We start from the raw sequence: 21,477 nt of genomic DNA, 5'->3' as shown, positions 1-21,477 counted from the left end.
GAAAGGCATTCACAGAGACCCACAGACAGTTCCATCAGAGCAACACAGCATTCCCCCAATGGAGGCCACAGCAGGACCATTGGCTTCCAGAAGATTCTCTCTGGCTCTTCCTGCCTCCCCCCACCCGACACCTCATCATAAACACATGCAGGAATTAGGGCGGCAATCATGCATCACATCACCACCCCAGTTAGACTTGGGAACTTTAAGAGCCGGAAAGAAACGAGGCAAGTCAACAGACACCACGTGGAACCACATCTGCCCAGTGGCATCGTGAGTTGTAGTTTGGTTAAAGGAGCTGGAGAAGCCAGTCACAGTCACTCAACAGCACACGGCTATTTACCCCCGGACACAGCCAGGGCCTTCCCCGGCGCGTGCGTCCGTCACGGCCAGGCTTCCCGCACTCTGGCCCTTCGCGATGGAGGCGTCTTCGGGAGCTGCTCCTTCCCAAGCTCATTTAAGGGAAACCCTCAGGGCTTTCCGGCTTCGGAAAAGCAGTGAGGTCTTGGCCTGGCCTGCCTGCCTGTCTGCGGACCCTTAACAACCCCCCCAAGACCCCGAGTTGCCCCTGGCTGGTGCATCCAGGGTGCGGGATTAGCGAGTTACGAAAGCTGGGCAGGGACTGGTGCTTTAGTGGGTTACCGACCACCTGCCCCCTGGGACACAGACACACACATAGGTGTGTCAGAGGTATGTTCATTAGGGGCATTCCCAATGCTGCTGCCCAGAACCCAAGTGACACGATTAGGAGCAATGCCCTCAAGGACAGCAGGCAGAAGGCCAGCCCTGTGGGGACACTCAGAAATGTCAACTCTCAGCACGTGGGTCTCTCATTGCTATCTTAGCTAAACCGGCTGGATGGGAAGCACAAGTTGATGTGATCTATCCAGAACCCATCAGCATTTGTCTTGGGGTTCACAAGAGGCTCTGAAATCCAGGGGTGCCCTGCACCCACACGCTAGTGTGGGAATGAAATCTTAGGGCAGAAAGGAACGAGGGCACGGGGATGCGTGTTGTTTCACTTGTCACTTGTCCTCAAGGGAGCAGCCAGAAGGGATTTGCTGATGAGCAAAAAGCTATTCAAATATTCCTTTCCTTTCACTTTAAATACACAGTTATAGGAGAAAAAAATATCAGAAAAAAACCCCACACCCCCCAAACAAAATAACCCCAAAAAACCACCCCAAAATTAAAATAAAATGTGGACTTCAAAGTTGACAAATCTGTTTTTGTGTGCGATTTCAGGAGCCTTCTGAAGTGTGAGTTTGATCTGGAGGGTGTGAATCCGGGGAGGCACAAAGTTAGTGTGTACAGAAACCAGGTCAAAAAAAAATTAGTGCTGCAGGTATGGCCAGCCAAGTGCTGGGGAAGGTGGCTTGAACAACTGTTCAGTCACAGTTGGGAAGATACTGCACTCCACGGGGCTGAGAAAGGGAAATGTGAAGTCTCTTACTTATGGGAGAAATTCTGCAGCAAAAATTTTTTTTTCTGTTTAGAGTTAGAAGGAAAGAGAAAAACCCCAAACCAGAATGCAGAGATAATTAATGTTGATGCAAATGAATCACTAAACCAAGAAAACAAGGAAAATAAAAGGGACACAAAAATGAATTTTAATGGACATGTGATTTGAGCAAACCAACAGGCCACACACAGCGAGAGACAAACATCAGAAGCAAATCATATGCAGTGACCAAATGGTGGGTCCCCGGTGTCCCGCCCAGCCCCCACCCCCGCAGCTACTCTGAAGCGATTAGTGCCTTAGTGGCTGGCTGGCTACCACCCCTGGACACTGAAGTCCGGGGTGAAACAATGCAGCGTGATGACTAGTAGCATAAGAGATGCCCGGTGGGCTTCCCAAGTGCATGAAGCAACTCTTTTTCAAGTTCATGAACTTGAGTCTCTGCACCATGGCTCAAAAGAACTAATAGGCTTTTACTTCCCATACAGTCCAATTAAAAAGTTGTTCTGGCAAGTTCTAATTAAAGAAAAAAAAAAAACTAAAAATAGTCTTTAGAACAAATGTTGTGAATAGCATTGCACTTCTCTCTGTGCTTACATGGTTCACTTTTTTTTTTTTATCTTTTAATATATTAAAAAAGCATAAAATTGAGTATTGGCCCTGATGATGTTTAAAAACATTTCAATATGTGTGTGTATATATATATATATATATATATATGTACATATAAATATACACAGAAGCATCACATATATATAATTCAAAGACAAACATAATTTGGAGCCAGAAAAGCATAAGAGGGGCTCCCTAAAGACCATGGCGAAGCAGTATTTTTGTTCTTTCTCGCAAATGCAGTGTTCTAATGCAGAGACCCAACTGGCTGCACACTACCCCGTGGCAGACGAAGCTTGGCATCTATCTAGATATCCATCTACAAGCACTGGTAGATAGATATGTACATAGAAATGAGAAATAACAAACAAGATGCTATATGATGTTATCCTGACAAAAGAGAAAAAAAAAAGACATGCATCATGAAATGAGAAGACAAATGAGACTTAACTCATGGGGACACATAGCAACACTGGTTTCTGGTGCCACTACCATCTACATATGGCAAATGAGCACGTGACTGTCTCACTGGGGCCTGGGAAGGATTTGGTTTCGATCTGTCTATCTTTATTGGTAGTAGGAACACACCTCTTTAATTGGCTTCTAATTCCTAAGGAATGGGGTTTGTGGTTAAGCCATTTCCGATCCTGGCTGGTCAGATAAACACCATTCCCAAGGAAGGCCCCCTCTTCACTAAAGGATCCCACACACAATCTGAGAGAATCAAACATGGATTGGAAGATATGAGACATACAACGGTCTCTGGGCAGAGACACTAAAATTACTTCTGAGGCCAAAAGAAGATGAAAGTGTGCCTGGCTTGGATGGGGTCCCATGAGTACCAGCTCAAGTTCTCTCTGTCTGTCTGGTACCTTGAAATCATCAATGGCACAGGCAGGTCTGAAGCCTGCCAGGCTAACTTCAGCGAGCACCAGCCAGCCGCCCCTGTCCTGAGTCCTTGTGGCTGGCTGAACTGCTCAGCCACACAGGGGACCTCTGTACTCAGGACTTGGCCGAGAGGAGAGGGGCTGCACTGCTTTGTAAAATGCCAGTAAATAGTGCGAGGGACTCACAACATCTGAGACTCTGCGCCCCTAATTACAACAGTTTTCCCAAGTCAATCAAACATCCTTTTAAAAAAAACTCACCAAAAAAAAAAAAAAAAGAGAGAGAGAGAGAGAAAGAATGCATCATGGTGCATGGAATGTTTCCAGAGCTCTGGACTATGAAGCTTGGATCATAGTCTCCAAAGCACCCAGTCTGCCTAGTCACAGGGCCGCTGGGCACAAGTGCAGGTACGTGGAGGCTGTACCCTGTTAGTAAAACTGCACATATCGTACCTGTCAGACTCTAGTTCTCTTCTTCATTGTGCTGTAATCGCATTAAATCTCAATTATCATGTAAGGTTCTCGCGGTAACATCTTAATAAAGTAAAAAGCTCACAGTGAATTAACAAAAATAAGTATGTTGCTTAAGGCAACGGACCATCCATCAGTTCAAAGACTCGCATAAACATGATTTAAACACAAATATGAAACCGGGAAGGCTTTGCATTATGGAGAATTTAAACACGTGAGTCAGGGGATGCCAAGAGGTCAAACCGACAGGGTCTGTGTGACCGTCACAGTCCAGACCAGGGCTGTTCACTGGCTGTCCGTCTGCTATTAAAGTGTTTGTAGTCTTGGTAGGTCTGAGAGCGGTAACTAACCCGTGGGGATCCCTGGTCGGCCGGCAAACCGTTGTGGGACACTGCCTCTCCTTTGGATGCGTCCCTGTTTGGTGAGAGGGAAGAGAAAAACATTTTTTGTTCAGGTTAACTCTCAAAAAGCAGCTACAGTTAAAAAAAATTGCTTCCTTTCCTCCTTTCTTCCTTTTTCTCCTCTTTATTTTCAAGGGGGGGGGGTAACACTCAGCACTGCTCAGGGCCTACTTGTAGCTCTGTGCTCAAGGATTATTCCTGGTGGGGCTCAGGAGACCATATGGGGTATGCCAGGGGACAAATCTGGGTGTTTGCAAGGCAAATGTCCAACCCACTATACTATCGCTCAGGCCCCTGTAGTTTCTTTCTTTACTTTTTGTGTGTTTCTGATGAGAAATGAAAGAACAGAACAACTGGTAAGGCCCCTTCCCTCAATGGGCAGCATTTCTAAACCCAAACAATTGGGCCTTTGGAACTAGAGTTGGTCCTGTCCTTCATGAGCAGCCTTGCCTCCCGAAACTTCCAAGAAGTAGCTTCATAGAATCCCTGGCCTGAGATCCAGGTAGGTGAGTAATCACTGGCTTAAGTCATTCAATTGAATTCTAAAAACTCATAAGGGTGAGATGCAAAGTCCTATCTTTGTAGGAAAGGAGACCAGAGGATGGGAATGGTGAGGAAGGTATAGAGAAAAGGAGACTCAGGACTCAGCACTGATCAGTCTCAGAGCTCAGGACTCAGCACTCACCACTGTTGGGACTCTGCCTCCTCGGAAACTTTCGTGCTGGGCCCAGGTGATGGTGGCCGTCGTTTTCTCTCTTCTTCCTCTTGCTGTCTTCGCACTTCCAGTAGCTCCAACTGAGGAGAACACAAGATGCTGAGCAGACCCTGACTCAGCCTCTTCCAGGAAAGAAAACTAGACTGGCCTAGAAGCCCTGCCCAAGGCCTGCCAGCAACTTACAGGCATCTTGAGTAGAACTTTCTGAGGGATACGGGAGCCTCAGATAATGCCTCAAGCTACCAAGGAATCAGAGTCTAACAGGACAAGATGGGTCTGTTGAGCTGAGAGAGTCTGACAGGACGGGATGGGTCTATGTGCACCTGGAGAATCCCATTAGCTGTTAGCGCAGCCTCTGGGATTGGGACTCATCTTAAATGATCTTAAATGAACTCTCCTTTGCTAAGGAAGAAAGTACCAGAGTTCAGATGCTGAGGGCTGCAGTAATTCTCTAGGTTTCTGTGTCATGGCCGGAGTTTATTCATCCAAGTCAAGTAACACATAGTTCAAAGTCTCGGACAGTCTAACTTTTGGAGGGTGGGGTGGGGGCACACCTGGTGAAGCTCAGGGGTTACTCCTGGCTCTGCACTCAAAAATTGCCCCTAGCTTGGGGTACCATATGGGATGCCAGAGGATCGAACTGTGGTCCGTCCTAAGTTAGCATGTTCAAGGCAAACTCCCTACCACTTGAGCCACTACTCTGGCCCCAAGACAGTCTAACTTAATTGAAGTACCTTCACCAGCTGTGCAGACATCCCTACTCAAAGGCTTGCTACTGGGGTCACGACTGAACCCAGGGCTTCGAATAGGCTCCACCACTGAGCTCGGCATTCCTGACTCCATGCTAACACTGAGCGTGCAGGTGCATGTGGTACCCCTGGGCCCAAAGAAATCAGAAAAAAAACCCAGCATTTCCGTGTCTGCCCAAGAATCAGCTTCCTACCTGGAAGCTGCTGCTGAGGGAGCAGTGCCCATGTGCTGAGGGAGGAAATGTCAAGTGGCAAAGTGCCCCTTAAGGACTCACCAGAAGAAAAAGAGCTGTGCCCTAGACCCTGAAGTGTCTATGAAATATAGGACAAAAAACAGTACAAAAACAAAAGGAATGTCTGATCCCTTCATTGCCGTGAAGCTACTCTAAGTGCTCAGGGGTACCAGCCCTGTAAATGGCTCCCAAAAGAGCCCCTAATTTCCTTTATTTTTTTTTTTGTTTCTGGGCTTCACCCAGCAGTGTTCTGGGCTTGCTCCTGGCTCTGCACTCAGGGATCACTCCTGGCAGTGCTCACAGGTTACTTCTGGCTTTGTATTCAAGAATCATTCTGGGGTGCTGGGGGGGTTGGGGCACTGTATGGAGCACTGGAGACTGAACCCTGGTTGAACCATAGCAAATGCTCTGCCTGCTGTCTTGTGGCTACTGCAGCCCCAAAGCTCATTAAAGGAAGAGCCTATGGCTTCCACAGCAATGATGTGAAGGAGGGTGCAGTACTGAGCAGGGCGAGACCATGGCCTCCAGTGCCTCCTTACCGTAGTGAGTCTCTCCAGAGCAGAGAATCTCTCATCCCAGGTGGCCGCGGACTTCTCAAAGGCCTCGTGCCTTTTGATGAGCTTCTCCACCTCGTCCACGCTCTGGCCTATCTCTCGGCTCGACAGGTATGGCTCTTGCCCCAGCAGCCAGGCCTCGGCCACACTGGCGTCCCTGGAGAACTGATGCACCTCCAGGACTGAGAGGGAAACAGGACAGATGGTGAGGTCGTGCTAGGAAGAGCTGGCCGGTAAGGGTCCCCCGCTGGTGCCCACGCACAACCCAACCTACTCATAACCTACTCGGACTTCACGAACATTCCACTAGCAAACCCCTTTCCACTGTTTCTTTTCTTTTCTTTTCTTTTCTTTTCTTTTCTTTTCTTTTCTTTTCTTTTCTTTTCGGGCCATACTTGGTGATGCTCAAGGGTTACTTCTCGCTATGCACTCAGAAATTGCTCTTGGCTTGGGGGACCATATGGGACACCAGGGATTGAACCTGGGTCAGCTGCATGCAAGGCAAATGCGCTACCGCTTTGCTATCGCTCTGGCCCCTTCCACTGTTTCATTTTTATCAACAAAACAAGAGATGTAGGGCCTGGTTAGGCATTTCCAACTTCTTGGCTGTAGTAATTAATAACAGATCTTTGAGGAAACCAAGAAAGACCAGCCTTTCCACTGAAAGAGCACTCAGCTCTCAGGTTAGTTATGAGTCCTGTCTTCCTCAGGCCACTTGAACACACCCGGGACCCACCTGACCACTGAGACCCAACACCGATGGAGCCTGATGCACACATCAAGAAATTAAAGATACTCAGCATGAAACGAAGCATTCAGAATGGCTTTAGAAACCCCAAGAGGAAAGAAATTAGGCTCATCCATGAGAGCAGGCCTGGGGCAGGCTCCAGGGAGCCAAGGTAAAACTCCATCCTTACTCAGTCTTAGCCATTCCCACCGGTCTTCCCACTTGTCGATCATTTCTTTTCTCTTCTCTGTCAACTGCAGTAACTTCTCCTTGATCTGTAAGAAAGGAAAGGACTCAGAAATGTTTGAGACATTCCACATTCCCGAGTTCTGCCCAGGCACTATCATCTGAGGATCACTCAGTCTGTCAGGGAGCCGGAGTGGAGAGAAAAGGTGTAACTCATCTTAAAAAGGGACAGACAGCAAGGGGCAAAACATAGGACATCTGTACCCCACAGTGCTGCTCTGGGCCCATCACTCATCTCTGTGACCCTCAGCCTAGCTGGAGTGGGGACCATTTAAAGAGTCGAGGGAGGGACAAGGATCAGAAAGAGCTGATGGGAGGGCTCTGGAGGGGAGGGGATGAGACTGGAGCCTCAGGCCCCTCAAAAGGTATCTTCTCAAGACCTCTCTGACAGCAGGCGTTGGGAATGGTCATGCTAGACAAGATCTAGGTGCTAAAATAAATAAATAAATAAATAAATAAATAAATAAATAAATAAATAAATAGAAGGAAAGCGATGTGCATAATCCACCTTCAGGAACAACATCACACACCATGGTTCTAGTAGAGGCAGGCATGTGCCCTGGTGAAGAGCTGAAACTCGATCATCAACAACTTCTTAGCTCTGTATCTAATAGTGGTCCAATTAAAAAATGTATCATAAACAGAAAGACCAAAGCTGTCTTCGCTCATTGTCTTATTCTTTTATTTTGGGGGGGGGGGTAATACCCAGCTGCCCTCAGAGGTTAATCCTGGCTCTATGATCAGAAATGGCCTCTGGCAGGCTCGGGGGACCATATAGGATGGCAGGAATCAAACCCAAGTCAATCCCGGGTCAGCTGTTTGCAAAGCAAACGCCCTACTGCTGTGCTATCTCTCTGGCCCAATAATTGCTTTGTTTCTAGAGAAGTGAGGAGGTCAGAAATAGACCTATGTGCGTCTGTATATATAAAATGGGGTACATATATCTACAACACTTCCCTGTGTGGGGATATGCACACATACTTTACGCACAAACACAAGCACATATGTGCACGCGCACATCCATGTACACACAAAAGCACACATGTAGTCCTGTGCACGCATAGTGTAGTCCTATGGACTCCAGCTCTCAGCTTACTCTTCTTGCCAATGGCATGCACCCTGGCTCCTACCCCTATGGAAACAGCCCCTCCCTCCTCAGATGCACTGCTCCAGCCAGACAGCCCCACCTCCTCAGATGCATAGTGTTTTCTCGCCAGCAGGGATTTCCCAAGCTCAATGCAGGTGGTGAAACTGTCATTCCGGGCGTCGATCTCAGCCTTGATGCCCTGATGGTTGTTCATTAAGAGCTCCACGGAGGAGACGTCCCTGAAACAGAGCACAGCGGTGTCAGCTCTGAGCCTTCACATTGGCATGAGGCACCTTTTTGCTATGGCCTGTGCCCCTGTGCTTTTCAGAATGGCTGCGACTGGGCACCAGAAAGATCAATTGGATTTCTGCTCAGACCTGTGGTCTGGACTCTCCCTGGGCCTTACAAGGTGAATGCCAGGCATCCCCTCCCCACCATCGTATCTCCACATATCAGTTGTCAATCGTCTGGGGTCACATGCTGCAAGGAGTATCCGATTTCTCTGTGCTCAGACATGGTAGCACCAATGAAGTCCCAGCCTCGAAACCAATGACTGGTGCAGGCTGGAACATCTATGATGGCCTCCGACCTACCTGCAGACGAGGGACCCAAATCACTGGCTAAAGAGCAGTGGCTTTTCATGTGAGGTGTGGGGGCCTGCTCAGGGCTCACTGGTTCAGCTAAGGGATGAGAATCTGCAGATACCCCCCTCCATGGCACACAGCAGATCCAGGTGGCCCCTCAGCACATGTGTAGGTGCCCTCACCTGGGCTTCTCCTGTGCCTCAATTTGCCGGATGACGTCGTCCATCCACAGCATTAGGTCTCGCACCATGCTAAAGAAGCGGAACTTGTCGCCAGTATCCACCAGCCGTGCCCGGCGGCCCTCACACGCGTCCAACAAGGCCTTCCAGGCTCCCAGCACCTCGTTCTCTCGTTTCTGGATGTCCTCAGCCTTGTCGCCTGCATAGGCCGCCTGGAGCCGGGCTGCGTCCTCCTGCAGCTGCCGCACCTGCGAGGCCAGAGGGACCCAGGTGAGACCCTGAGAGGCAACACCTGCTGCCCACAAGCTGGTTCCAAGCACCATGACTGACGGGGCTCCAAACCCCAAAGGCATGTCAGAGCCACGCCCTCTATCAACAAGCTGAATCTCCTGTTGTAGACACAAGACAAATGAAATGGCTACAGAATAGGGAGGAGGGACTGGCAAAGGAAGGTCCCTAGGATGCAGCCCAGTGGGAAACTCCAGGACAGAAAACACAGATTGGATATGATAGATTCAACAGTACAAAACAAACATCAAAAAGCAACAACAGAGAACTCAAATCCTTCTGACAACATTTTATAAAAATCACAAAGGGCGAGTGCTGTGAAGAATAAGTACTGAACACCCATGAAGGCTCCCAAAGAGAGACAGGAAAGGGACAGACATTCTGAATGAGTCAGAGAATGTGACCATCCAGTAAGTCAGATTTCAATGGGACATTCCACATGGGGCTCACCGAGGAAACCATGATCCAGTAAATGGGGTAATAGTGTGATTCTACTGGAGGAGTTTCCAGCTATAGCGGTTATGACAGGAAAGGAACAAGGTCAACAAATGGACAGAAAAAAATGACAGAAAGTTTAGAGAGGAAAAAATGCAACTGGGTGTTGCAGGGAGGTCCTCCCTAGACAAGGCTTGTTATCTATCCACAAAAAATCCTCATGTCTGAGAATGTGTCTGCCCTGGAAAAGGGCTGCGGCTTCATTACACAGCAACCTATCAGAGCGAGAAATCCAACTCTCTCTCTTTTTTAGCTTTGTTTTGTTTTTTGGCCATACCTGACCGCATGCAGGGTTTTCTCCTAGCTCTGTGCTTAGGTGTTATACATAGTGGGCACAGGGACCCTCAGAGATGCTGGGGATAGAATCTGGGCCGGCTACATGTAAGGCAAATGCCCTCCCTGCTGTGCTATTGCTCTGGCTGCCCAATTCTCTCTTGATGTCACGATCCCACTTTTGGGGACTGATCGGGCAGCTCGAAGTCTGGAGCCAAAGATACCTCTAAAAGGCACTTTACCGCAGACTCTTTGTAAAGCAAAGGAGTTTTTACAATGACACAGAAGCTGGCTGGGCCCAGAGATGCTACCATGGGCTTACAAGGAGGGACAAAGGGCTCCAGGTGACCAAGAGGAGATGGCGGCAAGACAGCAAGGAGAAAATGCCAAAGGGGCTGGGCAGGGTGACGAGACAAACTTTTGTTTCTGGGGTGAGAGAAGAGGAAACACCTCCAGAGAAACCAATAGGCCCTTCTCTCCTGCATGTCCTTTCAAATCAGAGCAGGGCCTCGAGAGCAGGTCTAGACCAGCACTTTGGCGCCTGCAGCCTCTACATGCACTGAGTATGCGGCGGCAGCTCTGCTGTGCAAGCACTGCGACAAAGGGTTGTCTAGCAACACTTCCAGGCAGCCTCCAGAACATGTGTAACATGCATAGCCTGATGTATGAGCCTTGAAGTGTCACAGGCACACACTATGCTGAATGTCAGCACCACACATATACGAAAAAGGAAGAAATGCAAAGGAAACTGTTTCCTCTCTGCTGGTGGTCACATGCACACACCTGGCACATGGCTGAAGACACACGCAGAGACATGTGTGCGGTCCCTGCTCCTGCCTGGACAGGCTAGCAGGGGCCTCCAAGCATTGGTTAGGGGGTACAGGGAAACCTGGAGATCTGGGGGTATAGGGGGGTTCATGGGGAGGTGGATTCTGACTCCAACTAGGCAAAAGAATTTAGATGTGGTAGAAAGGAAAAGAGGTATCTGCAACAAAACAAAACAAAACAATAAAACAAAAACAAAAGCCAAACAAACAAAAGTACAAAACAAAAAAAACTCAAAAATCCCCCAAAAACAAAAATCAAAGGTATCTGGTTCCCATGAGACTTTGCAGACTTTCTTTGCTCAGCTCTGACCATGACAATGAGCAGCCTGGAGTGGAGTTAGGGGAGCAGCAGCTTAACATCAAGACTTTCTGCAGAAACTGCCCCAAAACTCATTTCCTGTAGAAGCAGCCAAACTCCTTTTTCCAAGCAAGAACCATCACTAGGGGGAATCTGGGTAACTTCCTTGTGTGTCTGTTTTGACCATGAGTATGCACCACCTGTCTGCATGCCTGTGTGTTTGTGTCTGTCTGATCTGACAATGTATCTGCCCATGTGTGGGTCTGATTCAAGCCATTGTCTGGAGTCGTCTTGGCACCCAAGGCCAGGAGCCCTGGCTGGGAGCTGACGCTGACGCACCTGTGTGCCGAGGGCCTGGATGTCGTGCTCGAAGGTGGTGTGCATGCGCTGCAGGGTCTCCACTGTGTTCTGGTCTCGCCCCAGCTCCTCGGGCAACTTCTTGTGTTTGTCCTGGATGCGCCCGAGGATCTCCTTGGCATCGTGGTAGAACTTGTGCAGCTCATAGGACGCAGCCAGGATCTGCGTCCGTGTGTCGATGAGCTCCAGCAGGTCGGCCCATGCCTCGTTGAGCCCATCCTTCCACTCTGCGATGGTGGCCGCGTCCGAGTGCCCAGAGTTGATGAGTTCGTCAGCCATATGATTCACTGTGTCTACGCGCTCCTGGCCGATGTTGCCTGTATCCCGGGCAAATTCTCGGAACCGTTCCTGCAGCATCTGCAGGGGGAGGAGTGGGGAGCAGTCAGCCAGCCCACCAGGGCACAAAGAAGAGGAAGGAAAGGAGGGAGGAAAGAGAAAAGGAAGGAAAAAATGGAGGAGGGAAGGATGGATGGAAGGAGGCAGGACAGAAGGGAGGAAGAATGAATGGAAGAACCAAGGATGAAGGAAGAACAAAAGGAAGGAAAAAGGACAGAAGGAAGGAAGAAGGAAGAGCAGATGAAGGAATGGAGGAGGAAAGAAGTTATGAAAGAGAGGAGGAAGGAAGGAGGGAAAAAGAGGAAGGACAGAAGGGAGAAAAATAGAAGGAAAGAAGACAAATGGGCAAGACAAATGGAGAAGACAAATGGGCATGTGTAGAGAGACATTAGCTCTGAGGCTGGTCACACACCAGCTTCCCTCTGGTGTGGGGCAGCCATGCCGGGACAGGACAGAGGGACTGGGAAGGGAGAACACCAACAGGTTCCCGCAGCTGAGAGCTGTGAGCCGAATGGGCCCTGGGACCCCCGTCCACTTGCCGTGACATGCTCGTAGTCCTGGCCCAGCTCGTGTGAGCCGGCGACCACCTCCCGCTCGGCGATCCACTGCTCCAGGTCGTCCACCTCCCGGTTGAGCTGGAACAGCCGGTGTCGCTCGTCCAGCTTCCCCCTGCGCTCCTCGGCCAGGTCCTTCAGGCCTGCATACAGCTTGTCCACCTTAGACTGTCGCATGCTGATGCGCTCGCTGCAAGGGGGTGGGCGAAACAGCACCATGTGATTTCCGAGGGAAAGGCAGTGTGTGTGTTTCTGAGTGTGTGTCTGCGCATGTGCGTGTGTGGAAAAGGTCTGGGGGCTACGTGTGTCCAAAGACAAGATCCTAAAACATGCTCTCTGCCCACAGGAGCCAAGAATGAAGCCAACATGAAACAACCCGACGGTCAAGGCCGCAGGGGAGAGAGATGCCTACTAAGGATTTCCCTGGAGGGCGGGTCGAAAATAGGTGGTGGGAAACAGGTACTGTGAAGGGAGCTGTATCACTGAGACTCAATCAGGAGCAACTTTATAACTTTGTCACTGTGGCTCTCCTTAAGGGGGGACCGGAGAGCTAGCATGGAGGCAAGGCATTTGCCTTGCATGCAGAAGGACGTTGGTTTGAATCCCGGCATCCCATATGATCTCCTGAGCCTGCCAGGAGAGATTTCTGAGCATAGAGCGAGGAGGAACCCCTGAGCACTGTTAGGTTGATCCAAAAACAAAACAAAACAAAAAACAACAACCCATATATATATATATATGAAAGGAATTAAAAAAAGATTATGAAAGGAGGCCACACAGCAAAAAGGTAGTTTACCTTCCATGAGGCTGATTTGGGTTCGATCCCTGGCATCTCATAGGGTCCCCCCAAGCCTGTCAGGAGTGATTCCTGAGTGCAGAGCCAGGAGTATCCCCCCTGAACACTGCTAGGTTGATCCAAATCACAAAAACAAAAACAAGAAAAGAACACAGAAAGCCAGAAAAGCTGCTGTAGTTCACACAAGAGTGGCTTTCCAGTCAGGGAAAGCCACATGCTTGGCTTCTAGACACCATTTATGTGTGTCCTGTGTATAGAATAAGAGGCTTGAGGCTGTGTTTGCTCTCTGGGAAACCGTCATATGCACTGTCATCTGAGAGACCTCAGAAACCTAGTCACCCTTTCCTAATCTGCCTCGCCCAGGACTTGAGGTGCAGGGGATGGGGGGTGCGCCTCACCTCTCAGGATGGCCTTCAGCCACCAGGGCTCGGCTGGTCTTGGATAGCTGGTGTACCGTCTCTGCATAGTCCTCCACAGCTTGCTCCAAAATCTGATGTTTCTTCAACATGGACACGGCACTCTGCTCATCCTGCAGGGGACAGGAAACCATTAGGGCAGTGGTCACTCCCCTGAAGGCCACACAAGGCAGGAGGGCCAACCCCACCAAAAAAAAATACTCATGGGTCCAGAGCAATAGCACAGTGGGGAGGCCGTTTGCCTTGCACATGGCCAACCTACATTCAATCCCTGGCATTAGCTATGGTACTCCAAGTCTGCCAGGAATGAACTCTGAGCACAGAGTCAGAAGTAACCCCTGCGGGGTGTGGCTCCCCAAAAAAGAACAAAACAAAACAAAACAAATACCCAATGAAGGAAACTAGAAAAACCAGGCATGTGAGAAGAGGCAAACGGGCAGTGTCCAGGGCTCTGAGTGGGCTGGATAATGTGGGGACCCTGAATGGCCCCAAGGCAGTCACTGCACAGCCCGTCTCGGGGCCCGGTGGACAGTCCCCACACCTTCGCCTTCTCCTCGGACATCATGTACAGCTCCTGCTCGCTCATCCAGGCCTCGGCCTCAGCTGCGTCGAAGTAGTACTGCTGGGCACGATGCGCCTCCTCCAGCCGCTTGTGCCGCTTCTCAGCCTCGGCGATGACCAAGCCCCACAGCTGCCGCAGGTCAGCCAGCCGCTGACGGATGGCCTCGGCGTTGGGGCTGCTATCCGTCACAATGTGCTGGCTCCGCTCGAAGATGTCATCGATGCGTGGCTGGTGGCCCTGGATCTCCTTCTGCAGGGTCTGTGAGAGGGGAAAGAGGCGCAAAGGGTTCACTCACACTGAGGGTCTGCAAGGCATGGCATGGGGGGCCGGCTTCATCAAAGGTCTCTGCTATGCACTGACCGCCCCCCCCTGCTTACTCACTCACCCACACGCAAGTATGTTACCTGATTCTTCTTTATCAGAAGCTGCACCGTCTGCAGGTTGTGACCATGGTCTGTGGATGTGGCCAAGGGCATCCGCTCTCCAACCCACAGCTGGAATAACACCAAAAGGCCATCAGGACTGCAGAAGGTGAAGGACAGGGCGGACAGGAGCAGTAGGGACATGCAGAAGCTGGAGCCACGCAGAGCAAGGAACCTCAATCTCATGGGATGGGTGCCCACAACTGGCCCTTTGAGTCTCCAAAACCAAGTCTCCAGAAGACCTCACTTTTTACTGGACTCAGTGACCCTGTGGACACCCTTGTTCATGAAGGATAGAGCTTGAAGCTCTGGCTCACAGCATACAGCTGGCTCTAACACAGGACTAAACTCCAATTCTATATTTATTTTGAGGGGCCACGTCTGGCAGTACTCAGGGGTTACTCATGGCTCTGCACTCAGAATAACTCCTGGTGTTATTTAGGGGACCATATCAGATGCCAAGGATCAAACCTGGGTTGGCCACAAGCAAGGCAGACTTCCTCCCTGCTGTGCTATCACTCCAGTCCCTGAACTCTGGTTCTTGCCTGGTGCTCTCGAGACCCAAGCACTTTATCTCCTCAGCTCCTCAAACTTCTTTTGTTGGAAATGACTACCCTAAGGGTACCAGCATCCAACAGGTGGGATCGGAGCTTCACAGGCTGCAGAGGTGGGCAGAAGTAGGCGGGAACATGGACTCACGATCTCATCCTCCACGTCTCTATTGAACTGGTGGATCTCTCTAGATGCCAGCAGGTACTGTTTCCGCTCATTCAGGGGCTCTAGCAGCTCCCGAAACTTGGTCTGCACTGTGAGCCGCTTGCTGTCCACCTCATCTGTGCTCTTCCCCTCCTGGCTCAGGGCCTGGGCCTGGCTCTGCAGCTCCTCGATCTCCTTCTTCCTCACCTCCATCTGGTTCTCCAGCATCTGGGGGGCAGAGAACAGCGTGACCTCATGCCAGTGAGGACCTCTCTGGCTGGCAGCATGACCATCACAGGTGACATCATCACAGCGTGACCATCCTAGGTCTCTCCAAGTCTGGTTCTTGCCTTGTAGCTCAAAATGAGATTTTAAACTATAGAAAGGTACAGAGTGGAGCCTCTGAGACATGGCTTTGCACTGTCAAATTTATCTACAAGCCCTGGGTCCATTAGTTCATTTTTCAAGTCTCTTGATAGAATCTTAAAACTCAGGATCAATTTCAAGTTTATCTTGGAACTCAGGTTCCATAAGGATCCCCCATAATGATGGGAATCAAACCTGGGGTCAGTTGTGTGCAAGGCAAACGCCCTCCCCACGGTGCCCTCTCTCCAGCCCTGACATAAATGGCTTTTAAGAAAGGCCCTAACACTGTACCCCTCATATAACACTTTGGAAATGCCCCCATGCCATCACAACACCCTGTTGGATATCAGCTGCCTGTGGAGAAGACAGACGTCAGGACTATAATCAAGAACAGCAGCAGCACAGGAAGGCTGGAACTGCCGCAAATACTTGCCTGCTGCTTTTTTAGCAGGATGTTGACACTTGTGAGGTCTTTGCCATAGTCATCGGACTGGATCTGGGTCTCCAGACCATGCAGCCACTTGTCCAGGTCAGCACAGCTCTGGGTGAACAGCTCGGCCTTGTTGGCATCAAAGAGCCGCTGGGCCTTTGTCTGGGTGGTAGACTCCAGCACTTCCCACATTTTGTGCAGACCAGTGAGTTTCTCCTTCACCACAGCTTCCGTCTCTGGCTTTTCAGAAATGAGCTGCATTCCCTCCTGCAAAATACAAGTAGGGTGGTGATAAATGTCACAGTGAAAACCCAACCTTGGATGTCTTTTTTGTGATCGATCCTGTTACCAAATGTCATGATTACATCAAACACGGACATCTATTCTATGATCTACCCATCATCCAACACGCATTATTCATATAAAGCCATGCCCAATCCAGCCATACAGCCTAGCTTGGGACTTCTGAAAACACTGAAAGCACTTCTGACCCTTTTGTCTTGAGTAATTTTCATACACCTTGGGTATAGATTATATAGGCATACAATATACAGGCATACAGCCCACAAGCCATTTACTGATGAAAAGTGCTAAGTCTACTTAAAAAGAAATTTCCCATGTTCCATTAAGAAGACAGGGCCTACAATCTATAAAATTATGAGAACCATAACTTATAAGTGAACCTTTCCAGCTATCCTTCCACTCCCCTTAGCCTCCAGAACTCTATAATGAATCGTTTAAAATGGAAACAGTATTTTATTTCTGGGCTCACTGTATATGATTTTTCTTTTTCACATAACAATGGGGACAATGTGAGCCTGTTCAGGTCATAGTCTGTCATATGCACAACAGCAGTTAAATTGTGTTCAAGGGTGTGTCAATCATTCGTTACCACCTAACCCTGTCTCTGCTTCTCTCCCTTCTGTGGGGCTAACATCAGGAACCTTGCATGGAAACAGGATGTTAGTGGCTGTGAGACTTGCATATGATCAGGTGTGACTCAACAGTGTAGGAAATTGTGCTTGGTAAACTAAACCTCTTCTGGCATGTCCCCTAGCCAGCGCCATGCAGCAGGAAACGCGATGCGACTCACTTTCTCAATTTTGTCCAGCCATTCTTTGTTGGATGCCAGCTCTGCCATGAATGCCTGATGTTTTAACCATTTGCTGTGTAGGTTTCTGGCTTCGTCGTATGACATGTCCTGGGCTGTGAGCATCTTCTCATTGATCCAGAGAGAGAGCTGAGGAGAAACAGAGGAAAGTTTTTTGAGGACTGTGGCCATGGACTTCAGCCTTTTTATCCCCTAGAAAGAGCTGTGCTCTATCTGACTTGACATATTTGCATGGCTCCATGTCAATGGACAACCAAATATCTACTTTGCAACTCCAACCTGTTCTGACTGACCTCTCCACTGCAAGAGACTCTTCTCTGGGCTCTGTTTCCAATGGCTTTGAGCATTCAATTCACGAGCACAAATGCTCTGGGAGCCAATTTCACAACTATCTGGCACTTTTCCTCAGCTCTTGCAGAAACACTGATCTAAGACTGGGGGAGGAAGCTGCAGAACAAGTCACAATACCTAACCAATTCTCAGCCTAATACCTGGATCGGCCCACCCATGCTTAAACCAAAGAAGTGTGTTGCGCTTCATCTGAGAGCCTTTTCACTCTTCTAGTGCTTTCTTTTTAAATTTATTTTATTTTTGGTTTTTGGGTCGCACCCAGTGGCTCTCAGGGGTTACTCCTGGAATTGCATTCAGAAATCACTCCTGGCAAGCTTGGGGATGCCAGGATAGCCATGTTCAAGGGGAATGCTACCCACTGTGTTATCACTCCAGCCCTCTTTTAGTGCTATCACACAAAGAACCCCCACCCCCACCAGAGTCCTTGACCTCCCTTGTGCAGCATTTTTGGAATGCCAAGAAGTGTGGATCACCTGCCCCTATGAGTGTAGGAAAAAGACAAAGGTCTTTTAAGAAGACTTCACCACCTTTATCTCCTCTTCCCTCTCATCTCTATTGTTCCACAAGCCTTCTGTTGGCAACAAGAACTTGCCACAGGCCTCAATCTGGAGACCCAATACTTGGCTCTAATCTCTGCAGTAGTGCCCCAGAGCCTGCCTGCCTGCCGCTGGCCCATCACAGAAGTGAGCTCTTTTGGGGCTTGCTCCAGCTCAGACTGACACACTCCCTTTACCTTTACCTGCTGACTCTGACTTTCCTCCCAGATTCCTGCTCTATCGAACCAGCCTCTCCTAGGTTTAGCCCGCCATGTGCTGACTCCTACCCAGGGCACCACATTGTCTGCTGACCGGGGAGGAAGATGCAGAACAGAGCTTCAAGGTGACCTGGAAAAGGAAGCCAAACACCTTCAGGGACCCTGATTTCCTGTTTGATGGGAACACAGGAACTTCAGTGTGAGTCTGCCCTCCACAGATACACCCAAAATGTTCCACATCTATCTGCAAAGCCTCAGCCTGGCAGGAAGAGTTAGAACTACAAGACAGTGGAGTCACCCAGGGAAGAATGTCTCAGTGCATTGGCTCAGGCAATAGGACTTGTCTGTTCCTTGGATGAGACGATAGCAGGGTGACTGGCTTTAGAAGCACAAGGCCCCAAAATCAACTCTTGTCCTTCATTATGTATTACCCCAGCATAAGTCCAGCACCAGCAATAAAAGGGGTCCGCCCCTTTATGAAAGATCTGGATTAATTATTGACTGGCTGGGCCTATAGAAGTCCCCTCAGTGAGGGGGTGGTGTTGGAGAGTTAGTGCGGAGAGGCTGTGGCAGTTGGAACAGCAATCTGACTGAACTGTTTCTTCTCCTGGCAAGAGTCTTTCTCCCTGATTTCAGTTACATCTCTTGAACTGGTTACCCTTTACTTTGACCATTTGTTTCCCTTTTACCTGGCCCTCAATCTGACCTTACCCTGGTCCCAAACCAGCTTCTCTATTCAAAAAGCCTTGAAGTGTTTTGTCAGAGTCTTGCCCCCACGGGTACTAGCAGCGCGGGCTCATCTCAGGCAGTTTGGATCTCTGGCATTCACCTGTCATACCGGAGAGGCCAGGACAGAGAACAAGATCTTTGATGCCACTTTTTCTGAGGGGAATGGCCAGGAAATCTCAACACGCCCTTTGTGAGCAAACACCAGAGTTGCAGTACACTAGAGACACTAAATGTCCTAAAGAACTTACTATGTTCCAGCTCTATAAGTAGCTAAAGTCTGAAGTGCTTGGGCCATTCATTCATTTAGAGAAGAAGTTCAAAGAAAACAAAACGGCAAGTGTCTCCCTGTATTCTAACCAAACACACACACACTTGTTCTAAGGGTCATCCTACAGACAAAGCATAATGCACTCAGCGCCATGAGATGCACTTAGGAAACCTGCTAGTTCAGCAGCCCTTTATCTAGTGTTCTGGAACCAGATCTACAGCCATTACCTCCGGGCATTTAGAGGTCATGGAAATATTTACTCACTTTCTGCAATAAAGAAATGTGTGCATCGCAAAGGGACAGGAAACCACACCTGAATCCAGTGCCTGAATCCAGCGAAAAGCAAAGCACGGAGCTCGCTGATTCCACACTACTCTGCTCCCATCTGGTTATCCTGCTTTAACAGGAATAAGTCTATTCTGGAAGCAGGGAAAATGGAGCAGGGAGGGGGACAGAAGCAGAGCCTGTCATGGCATTCACCTGCTAGGACACTGCACAGGTAGAAGGATGATCTCTTCGCAGCCACCAGTGCTTACGCACACCTGTACTCACAGGCAACAACAAACTTACAGGATCCTTTGTAAAATTTTCTCTCTCCCTGGCTGACTGCAGTTTTCCAAGTCTATTTACACACACGAGTGGGGACTTGAAACAAAATGAGAACCATCAGATGAATATGGCATGTCAAATCCTCGAGTTTGAATGGTCACTGTACTCTCTGCATATCAGACACACTTCTAGAGAGCCCAGAAGACAGAGCTGTTCGCTGATGTGGGTTTGGGCCAGGCCCGGCGCCACTCAGGGATGTGGATTTAACCTCCCCAGCTTCGGGAGACAGAAACTTGGTCTCTGTTTCTCAGACCTGCACTTCTTGCCTGGGTAGCTGATTCTGCTTCCTTCTAGTTCCTTCTCTCTGCCTTACCATTAAATAAGCTCGAATAAAATGACAGCTTGAATGAAAACCATCGGCATAGAGGCAGCAGACTATGAGCGGGTACTTCTGTCCCGTAAAACTTTCCAAAACGGTGGAAATGTTCTAGTCTGTCTGTCCTAGGCTGTGTCACCAACTGTAATTGCTTACTGGGTTCTTAAAACAGCTATAGAGTGATAAAACAACACTCAGTTTTAATTAACTGAACATAAAAATAGTCACACACGGCTAATAAGCAGACAGTACAATCCAACGGACAGGAGTACAGCGTCTGCCCATCATCAGGGTCACCAGGGATATTCTGAAGGGATGGAGGCATTCGGATGGAGGGTTGCAGCACAAGAAAAGCACAGATGGCAGGATGGGGGGGATTGTGTGTGGGGTCAGCCAGAGATGCAATGTTAGAAAGTAGCCACGGATTATTAAAAAAAAAAACAAAAAACAAAAAACAACAAGGTTGGGAAACACTGACCTACACTATGGCACTCTGGCTACTTGGCTTTAGTAATTATTTTTCACTTCCCAGGACACTACACAGGAAGTCTTAATTTTTACCTTTGTAATTATTTTTGTTTGTTTTTGGTTTTTGGGCCACACCTGGTGACGCTCAGGGATTAGTCCTGACTATGCGCTCAGAAATTGCTCCTGGCTTTGGGGGACCTTATGGGACGCCGGGAGATCGAGCTGTGGTAAGGCAGACGACTTACCGCTTGTGCCATCGCTCCAGCCCTACCTTTGTAATTCTTTTGTTTTGGGGCCACACTTGCAGCAGTCAGGGGTTACTCCTGACTCTGTGCTCAGGAATCACGTGTGTTAGGCTCAGGGGACCCTCTGGGATGCCAGGAATCAAACCTGGTTGGCTGTGTGCAAGGCAAATGCTCTCCCTGCTGTGCTATAGCTTTGGCCCCACCTTTGTCATTCTTTCTAGTAAAATGACTTTAGTAAGAATTGTTTGAAAAACCTGATGGGTGCCGTACAATTTTGCCTCCAAATAATGTATGTCAGCCATAGGGTTTTGGGTCTTAATTCGCTGTCTTTTTAGGGGCAACTCACTTACTGCAGTGCTAAATCAGCAGTGTGGCCTGCAATTAGGTGGGTGTGACAACTTGCTCCTGGGGGCGGATGACCCTGGACGCTACAATATATGCAGCTGCATCACACAGTGTCAACTCAGCCCAAAACCAAGCCTAAGAGAAGATGATGGGGGTGGGGAGGGTCGCACCTCCTGACAATCTTGCAAGAATTTCTGAAGGTCCCTGTTGTCCTTCAGCCGCATCAGAAGTTCACTGGCTGCCTCGCGGTTCTTCCTGTGT

The 21,477-nt window shown here is 49.2% G+C and overlaps 1 protein-coding gene across 1 annotated transcript in view; it reads right to left on the bottom strand.

Moving 5' to 3' along the window:
* SPTBN1 (spectrin beta, non-erythrocytic 1) overlaps positions 1 to 21,477 on the bottom strand; it is a 120,762-nt gene that overhangs the window by 5,567 nt on the left and 93,718 nt on the right. Inside the window, exons 17-31 of the mRNA XM_049784810.1 lie at positions 21,387 to 21,477; positions 17,114 to 17,260; positions 16,024 to 16,287; positions 15,228 to 15,452; positions 14,511 to 14,600; positions 14,086 to 14,364; positions 13,527 to 13,657; positions 12,318 to 12,522; positions 11,425 to 11,799; positions 8,908 to 9,152; positions 8,242 to 8,380; positions 6,999 to 7,083; positions 6,067 to 6,263; positions 4,516 to 4,625; positions 3,780 to 3,843 (exon numbers count right to left, since the gene is read on the bottom strand). Of these exons, the coding sequence (XP_049640767.1) occupies positions 3,780 to 3,843; positions 4,516 to 4,625; positions 6,067 to 6,263; positions 6,999 to 7,083; positions 8,242 to 8,380; positions 8,908 to 9,152; positions 11,425 to 11,799; positions 12,318 to 12,522; positions 13,527 to 13,657; positions 14,086 to 14,364; positions 14,511 to 14,600; positions 15,228 to 15,452; positions 16,024 to 16,287; positions 17,114 to 17,260; positions 21,387 to 21,477 (2,647 nt within the window). The remainder of the gene's footprint in view (positions 1 to 3,779; positions 3,844 to 4,515; positions 4,626 to 6,066; positions 6,264 to 6,998; positions 7,084 to 8,241; positions 8,381 to 8,907; positions 9,153 to 11,424; positions 11,800 to 12,317; positions 12,523 to 13,526; positions 13,658 to 14,085; positions 14,365 to 14,510; positions 14,601 to 15,227; positions 15,453 to 16,023; positions 16,288 to 17,113; positions 17,261 to 21,386) is intronic.

This window comes from Suncus etruscus, chromosome 12, assembly GCF_024139225.1.
Source record: "Suncus etruscus isolate mSunEtr1 chromosome 12, mSunEtr1.pri.cur, whole genome shotgun sequence".
Classification (NCBI taxonomy): domain Eukaryota; kingdom Metazoa; phylum Chordata; class Mammalia; order Eulipotyphla; family Soricidae; genus Suncus; species Suncus etruscus.
The sequence above is the reverse complement of the archived record's forward strand: the minus strand, read 5'-3'. Positions and strand labels throughout refer to the sequence as shown.